The sequence below is a fragment of the Pyrus communis genome, chromosome 2 (genome assembly GCF_963583255.1).
Source record: "Pyrus communis chromosome 2, drPyrComm1.1, whole genome shotgun sequence".
NCBI classification, from domain to species: Eukaryota; Viridiplantae; Streptophyta; class Magnoliopsida; order Rosales; family Rosaceae; genus Pyrus; species Pyrus communis.
In genome coordinates this window covers 32,876,230-32,884,793 of record NC_084804.1, presented here as the reverse complement: position 1 = coordinate 32,884,793, position 8,564 = coordinate 32,876,230, and the positions used below count along the sequence as shown (strand labels likewise).

Here is an 8,564-nt window from a genome sequence, read left to right as displayed (position 1 = left end):
AATAGCACATAAAACATGAATTTGATATATTCTTTTGTGTTGAAAAAATAAATAAAATTGGCTAAGTGCACTTAATCAGTTGACTGACCGTTGCATGGAAAGTTTGAGATTTACTTTTTATTTGAAATTAAAAAAAAAAAGTTATAGATGTGACAAACATTGATATTACATTAAACGTAAAAAATGGAACAATGTTTTAAGGACCAACTTCAAAATGTAACTGGTTTTTAGGTTAAAATAGTTCTTAAGATTTGATATCGATAAAATTGATTTTTAAGTTTGTCCACCATCAATCATTTTGGTTATTTCATGAAATTTTTTTGTTAAATAAGGACCAAAATAACAAAAATAATCTCAATTTAATAAACATGTGACGACCCGTCCCGAATTATTATATATTTTTCTCTCCGAGTGTGTTAAGTGACAGTAATGCCCTCGTGGTTTAGTGACGTGGATGTACACATGTAGTTTTAAATTATTATTTCTACCATCGTAGTTAAATCGTACTAGACGCCATGAGTGCGTTGATGTGACCCAGGGCCAAATCGGATTTGTAACGAAGAAATTACGAACAAACGAGTGTGTAAAAGGGTAGAAATATATTTTTATGGGTTGGCAATACGTTACCCACCAGTCATCTTAGTTCATGATTTCTTTGGCCCAATTAAATTAAAAATCTCTCTCCTTTTTCCTTCTGCCCAATCACGCACTCACACACCCTCACTTTCTCTTTTCTCTCGGACCTTGTTGTTCTTTCTTCTCATTTCGTACATCCGAGCCACCTTTATCTCACAATCATCATAAAAAAATCATGGATCGAACTGGAAATCACTACCATCACACTCACCTCGACTCCATGAACTCATTGGTACCCTTAGGTTGAGGAATAGAAGTCGGGAATTCGAGAACTCACGAGCTCCGGCGAGGTGTATTTTTCTACGTCGGGATCGTGGTCATTTTATAAGGTTTAAAGGCTCGAGGTGGGTCCTAATCAATTTTATAGGGACCCTAGATTAGTTTTGGAGCAGTTTGAACATTGGAATAGGTGACAACATGAAGTTGCAGGTTGGCCGATTGTTCCAAGCCTTATTCCGATAACTTTCCATCGGTTTTAGGACCTCAAATAGGTAAGATTGTGTTCTTCTAGTTGAAAGCTTCAAATCCATATAAAATTCATGGAATTTGGTTGAAAAACGATGAAGATATTAAAGTTTTAAGATTTTCCAGAAACCGGCGGCACAGATGGCGGTCGGCGGCGGATTCTGGCAAAGCCACCGGAGAAGGAGGAGAATATTCCATCAACTTTGGCAAAATATACCGACGGCGTCAAGTAAATCCGTTAGTTTTCAAACGAAATATTCTACTATTTAACGGAATATTCCCTAATGTCGTTAGGGATTCTGTCAGTGTGCCAAGCACGTGCCTACGCATGGCAGGCGCGTGTGGCCGTGCCTTAGCCTGCACGTGAGGGTCTGTGAGACGTCAGGAAATTAATCTAAAAATATCGGGGTGTTCGTGTTGTTAAGTAGGTCACTTTGATATATTCAAACACCCCATTTGAGCAACGTATGAGAAGTTATTCCTAGGGTTTGTGTATGTGCTTTAAAATTAATGTAAAATTAGTTATTTTGCATATAGATGAGACGTACCCGGAGGACGAGCGTGGTCAGGCGAGACTGCGGAGGCTCAAGTAAGCTTCAAGTGAGTACATCATGATGGTATTGGTTGTGCTGTGTATGATTATAAGTTGATGCATTTTGAGCTCATTATCCTGCACCTCAGTGTTAGTGCTCCCGCCCATGGTCAGGGCACAGTCCTTCACGTGATTTTCACCTCCCACACCACTTGCTCACCTTGGATCCAAGTTTGGTGCACAGTCTTGTCGCACATACCACAATAGGCGGTTCCGACTCATAGATGACCTACGATTATTCGCACAGCCTTCACGTGATCGTAGCACTTGAGTATACTTATCTACACCCAGCCCTGTCGTATAGACCACAATACGTGGTTCCAACTCGTGTGCAGGCATACTTGATGAGCTATAGATTCAGCCGTATAGGTCACATTAGGTGACTCCGGCTGGCATACTATTCTACATTGATTCGTATCACTTGGCTTACACATTTTATGGTTGAACATCTTGACATGGCATACCTCTGTTTTCATTGCTTCTAAGCATTATCCTTATGTACCTACGTGTTGTTATTTTCTGGGAAATTGTACGGGTTTTACAGTGAGGGGTTAGTATCTTTACTAATTAATAAAACACTCATTGTCAACCAAAATCCTATAAAATTACCAGTTTAACCCTCTAATTAAAACAGAACATGAATAAGAAATATGAGGTAGAAATGTAATTTCACACAACCAAATTTTGCTATTTTTTTTTCAATACCTCACCTACATGTAATCCTAACATATCTCTAATTAAAATAAATAAATAAATAAAAACAAAAAACTTCCTATTCCCAGATTCTTTATCACTCTTTTCCTCTCTTCTTCTATTTCAAAAACAAAACTAAAAAATTTTCTCACACACTTTGTGTGTGCCCATATGCTAGTGTTCACAAAGACAACTGTGTTTTCAAAAGCTTTGTTTTTGCCCACTCACGTTTTCTGTTTTGCACCCCTCCAGGTTCTAGGTAGTTGGTCATCCTTGATGGCTCATGAGGATTTTCACGACTGTTCTGACATCTCTATAAATAAGTAGGGATCTTTTCCCTGTTTGTATAATTAGTACTTAGTTGGTTCGACTACACTTTTGTTTACCTATGCTTTGATATTTGTAGAACTTGCTTGGTCACCTTCACTCACTTATATTATCTTAGTTTAGATAAGTTTGGTTTTAGGTTTTTTTATTTATTTGCATTTCTTTTATTATCATTTCTGTTGCGCATTTTGGCTATGTCACCTTTACGTGACGGCCAGCACGTCTCGACCTCGGTCGGGGTGTGTCAGTTTGGTATCAGAGCTAAGGTTTGGCAGTCCTTTGTCTTTTGTTGGCATTCTAATCATTTTGATATTTGATGTCAGAACCATGCCACCTCGTAGAGAGCCACGTACTTCATCTGAGTCTAATTTTCCAGATATTGCACAACTTGGTGAAGCTATTGCTAATGCTATTCAGTCCTCACTCCGTCCACTTCAGAGGACCCCATTGGAGATTATATATAACTTAAAGTTGAATAATTTCATTGGTACTTATGTTGAGAAAACCTTTCGAGTGATGCAGCGACAGGGAAATCTTCCTGAGGACAGATGGGTCGAGACGACCACTTGGTTTTTGGGCGAGGAGGCTGCATCATGGTGGAGACAAGAATATTTCCAGTTGTCAGCGGAAGATGCTGCAAATTGGGATGTTTTTAAGCATTTATTTCAGAAGATATTTATACCTCCGGAGTATTTGGATCGTAAGAGGGAATAATTCTCGCATCTGAAGTAAGGGAAAATGTCAGCTATTGAGTATCATTGGAAGTTTACTGATTTGTCCCAATATTTTCTGGAGATTGTTGCAAATCCTGCTGAAATGCTTCAACGTTTTAAGTGGGGTACTCGAAAGAAGTGGCGTTTTATGGCGACTACGACTCCCTGTTCTACATATCAGGAGTTCATCGAGGTTCTACTTTGGGTTGAGGGCTTCGAGAAAGCTCCAGATGATAGTGATGAGGAGGAAGAAAAAGGTAATGCTTAGAAAAATAATACTAGTAAAGATAAATGGCAGTCATCTTACGGTCTTCGTAAAACACATAACTTTAAGCGAGGTGGTGCTAGTTCTGGTTCATCCAATGGTGGTTTGAATTTTGCTACACTGCGGAGGGGTGGCAAGTTCACAGGAGGTTCCCGATTTCATTGGCAGAGGAATCCTAACAGTCTTGGTGCTCCACTGTGCCGTAGGTGTAATAATCGTCATTTTGGGGAGTGTGGACAAGGTAGTAGTGGATGTTTCACTTGTGGCCAGATGGGGCATCGAGCTCACCAGTGTCCACAAGATCAGCAAAAGCCCCAACCTCATGCTTTACCACCAGCTGTACCTCTTCAACAGATTCAGGGGATTAATAGCTATACTCCGACAAGTTATGCTGGTGCTTACCACTATCAGGGGGATGTAGCTCTGTATTCTAGGGGAGCCTATCCGTATCCAGCATATCCATATTACTAGGGTGATTATCCACCATATCAGGGAGGTTATGCGCCATATACACTGTATCAGGCGGTGGATCACAGTGGTACACTGGAGGACCATCTCAGAACTTTGATATTGCTTCTAATAGTGCTGGTTCGTCAAGTCTACCTAATCAGCCTAGTCAAGGACGAGGTAATCAAGGAAATAGAGGTCATGGAGACTGGCAGCAGGCGCAGGACCATGTTCATCATATCACTTTGCAAGATGCTCAGAACAATCCTGATTTGATTATGGGTACGTTGAATATTCTTGGTTATTTTGCTAGAGTATTAATTGATTCAAGTGCCACACATTCTGTTATTTCTCATATGTTTGCTCAAAAGACTCAACCACACCCCACAACCCTTGGTTATGAATTAGAGTTTTCGATGCCTAGAGGCAAGACTTGTTATATTAGCTAGGAGTATCAAGGATGTCCTGTTATCGTTGAGGAAGTCATCATGCCAACTAATCTTGTTCCTCTAGATATAGTCAAATTTGATGTTATTCTAGGCATGGATTGGTTACATTACAATCATGCCAAGTTGGACTGTTATGAAAAGGTTGTCACTTTCCATCAGCTGGACTTACCTGTGGTTACTTTTGTGGTGAGCGTTGTGGATTAAGATAGGGTGTTATCTCGGCCATAAGAGCGAAGAAACTATTGAGGAAAGGATGTCAGGGCTATCTAGCTCATGTGCTGCTGAATCAGGAAACTTCTATTCGTATGGATGATGTTCGGGTAGTTAGACATTTCCCTGATGTTTTTCCTGATGTTTTTCCTGATGATTTACCTAGACTACCATTAGACCATGAGGTGGAATTCACTATAGATTTAATTTCAGGTACTGATCCTATTTCTTTAACTCCTTATCAAATGACTCTTGCAAAATTGAGAGAATTGAAAACTCAGTTACAAGAACTTGTTAATAAGGGTTTTATTCAACCTAGTACTTCACCATGGGGAGCTCCAATATTGTTCGTGCAAAAGAAAGACAGAACTCTAAGGTCGTGTATTAATTATCGACAATTGAATCGGGTGACGATTAAAAACCGTTATCAGTTACCTCGTATTGATGACTTGTTTGATCAGGTTCGGGGTGCTTGTGTGTTTTCAAAGATTGTTTTGAGATCTGGGTATTATCTGTTGAAGATTAAGTGTGAGGATGTTTCGAAGGCAGCGTTTCGGACTCGTTATGGTCATTACGAGTTTCTTGTAATGCCATTCGGGTTAACGAATGCTCCAGCAGCCTTTATGGACCTGATGAATTGGCGAGGTGTATTTTTCTATGTCGGGATCATGGTCTTTTTCTAAGGTTTAAAGGCTCGAAGTGGGTCTTAATCAATTTTATAGGGACCCTAGATTAGTTTTGGAGCAGTTTGAACGTTGGAATAGGCGAGAACACGGAGTTGCAGGTTGGCCGGTTGTTCCAAGCCTTATTCCGACCAATTTCTATTGGTTTTAGGACCTCAAATAGGTAAGATTGTGTTTTTCTAGTTGAGAGCTTCAAATCCATATAAAATTTGTGGAATTTGGTTGAAAAATGATGAAGATATTAAAGTTTTAAGATTTTCCAGAAACCGACGGCACAGACAGCGGCAGGTGACGGATTTCGGCGAAGCCATTATCGAAGAAGGAGAATGTTCCATCAACTTTGACAGAATATACCTACGGCGTCATGTAACTCTGTTAGTTTTTAAACATAATATTCTATTATTTAACGAAATATTCCTTAACGTCGTTAAGGATTTCGTCAGAGTGCCAGGCAAGTGATTGCCCATTGCCGGTGCGTGAGACGTCAGGAAATTAATCTAAAAATATTAGGGTGTTCGTGTTGTTGAGTAGGTCACGTTGGTATATTCAAACACCCTATTTGAGCAACGTATGAGAAGTTATTCCTAGGGTTTGTGTATGTGCTTTAAAATTCATGTAAAATTAGTTATTTTGCATATAGGTGAGACGTACCCGGAGGACGAGTGTGGTCAGGTGAGACTTGGGGGCTACGATCCTGCTACTTACCACTGAGTGGGCTTTTGTTTTCTATATATATGTATATATGCTTATGATTCCCAAAAACTATTTTAAATGAACGTATGTTTTAAATGTCATGCCATATGTGCATTATGTGCTAGTATTGCATTAGTATAGCTATGCATAGTATTGGATGAGACTGCGGAGGCTTAGGTAAGCTTCAGGTGAGTACATCATGATGGTATTGGTTGCGTTGTGTGTGGTTATATGTTGATGCATTTTGAGCTCATTATCCTGCACCTCAGTGTTAGTGCTCCTACCCGTGGCCAGGGCACAATCCTTCATGTGATGTTCACCTCCTACACCACACGCTCACCTTGGATTTAAGTTTGGTGCACAGCCCGGTTGTACAGACCACAATAAGTGGTTCCGACTCGTATGTGACCCGCGATTATTTGCACAGCCTTCACGTGATCGTTGCACTTAAGCGTACTTATCTACACCCAGCCTTATCGTACATGCCACAATAGGTGGTTCCGATTCATGTGCAGACACTTGATGAGCTATAGATTCAGCCGTACAGGTCACATTAGGTGACTCCAGCTGGCATACTATTCTACATTGATTCGTATCACCTAGCTTACACATTTTATGGTTGAACATCCTGACAGGGCATACCTCTGTTTTCACTGCTTCTAAGCATTATCCTTATGTACCTACGTGTTGTTATTAGTTTAGAAAAGTTTGGTTTTAGGTTTTTTTATTTATTCACATTTCTTTTATTATCACTTCTGTTGCGCATTTTGGCTATGTCACCCTCACGTGATGGCCAGCAGGTCTCGACCTCGGTTGGGGTGTGTCAAAACAATAGGTCAAAATGATTTCACAAAAAATAAAGATATTTTTGTTATTTTATCCTTATTAGCGAAGATTTTAGTTGAAAGCCAAATATAACTATATAATACACGAATATAATATTAGAGAGATCACATTTTTGATCGAGAAGCCTACCTACTTCTATATATGAATCTGTTCTTGAATATTTCAGATTCATCATATTCCTTAAAAAACACAAACAACCATTTAATATTACTTTTAAAATTCAAAAGAGAATACCGGAAATATAACCAATTCAAATATTGTAGAAATTTTGAATCAGTCTTTGATTTGAATATTTGAGATGGTTTAATTTTCGTCTGTTTACTTAGCAATCAATTGGAAATACATTCAGAATGGATCATCCATGCCATAAGCTTTGACACTTGAAAGTAGAAACCTTAAACTTCAGTTAATATGCAGTACTAAGCTTCAACAACTATTTTCTTCTTTATTTTATGGAGAAGAGTACTTGCAGTTCATCTATATATAACTCCTAAAAAGTTATGGACATTAGTTTAGTAAAGTTGATTAGAGCAATGATAGGTATTTTTATCACCTGCAAAAGTAGGGATAAAAACACTTAAAAATACTTGCAAGAGAACAAGGTTGTCGTAGTATAAACGGCTCAAGCAAGGTCGTTTCCGTAGGGATTGAATAAATAATTTATGTAAATACCAAATCTTAATTAATTATTTAAAAACAAAGTTTGGAAAATGTTGCTTTTGAATTTAAAAATAATAAAAACGAATTTAATTAAAATGAATAAAGAAATTAGTAAAGTAAATAAAACAAAGGAAAACGTATTGAAAACCAAATTGTAAAAGCCTAGGGTTCCGCCGTCCCCTTAACAATCCTATGTAGATTTACCAATTACTTATGAATTACACATGCAACTTTTTTGAAGGTTAGGTTTTCCTTATGCATATTCTACTTGTAGCATTCAAGCTAGAACGTATATCAAACATGCAATCTGTCTGTGGCATTCAGATCAAATATAAACATGCATGACTCATTATGCTTTGTAAAAATCCTTTGAAAACCATGCAACCCTTAAAAGGTGGCATTCGGCCTAGGTGAAATTACAACTATCAATCACAAGAAGCAATACTCAATTCTCCGGTGGCATTCCGACCGAATTGCATCCGATTATTTATCTAAACATCCTAATGGTAGCTAAGCATTAAGATATAAAGACATTTTAAAGCACCGAGATTAATAATTCAAAGCATGCATGTATAATCATAACCAATTAAATAAAAACTACATATTCATGCTAAGGCTTAAGGCATCGTCCTAGCAAACGGAAATTAGTTACGAACAACCATAAAACAAAAGGAATTTTATTGAAATAGAAAAAGGATAGAAAACACCTTCAAAATACAAAGTGTCAAAGCCTAGCTAAATTCTCCACGTACGTTCCCCCAATGTTGCGTAAAGAACCCTAATGGCTAACAAGCCTTATTTATACTACTCTAATTAAAATCCTCCTAGTAAAAGGTCTTAGAATAAAACTAGGAAACATAATAAAATAATAAAACAGAAAATTAA

General features: G+C 38.2%; 1 protein-coding gene across 1 annotated transcript; it reads left to right on the top strand.

The window, feature by feature from the left end:
- The first annotated feature begins 3,451 nt into the window (after nt 1-3,451).
- Nucleotides 3,452-5,480, top strand: LOC137725076 (uncharacterized). Its single transcript, XM_068463680.1, has 5 exons — nt 3,452-3,683; nt 3,765-4,085; nt 4,184-4,420; nt 4,679-4,773; nt 4,878-5,480. The coding sequence occupies exons 1-5, from the start codon at nt 3,452-3,454 to the stop codon at nt 5,478-5,480; spliced, it is 1,488 nt and encodes a 495-aa protein (XP_068319781.1).
- The last annotated feature ends 3,084 nt before the right edge of the window (nt 5,481-8,564 follow it).

Bases quoted from the DNA above. Each gene is read 5' to 3' on its own strand.
- LOC137725076 (XM_068463680.1), top strand. From the start codon at position 3,452: ATGTCAGCTATTGAGTATCATTGGAAGTTTACTGATTTGTCCCAATAT. The intron at 3,684-3,764 runs GTAATGCTTAGA...ACTTTAAGCGAG, and splicing joins TGATGAGGAGGAAGAAAAAG to GTGGTGCTAGTTCTGGTTCA. The intron at 4,774-4,877 runs GTGAGCGTTGTG...CTGCTGAATCAG, and splicing joins TACCTGTGGTTACTTTTGTG to GAAACTTCTATTCGTATGGA.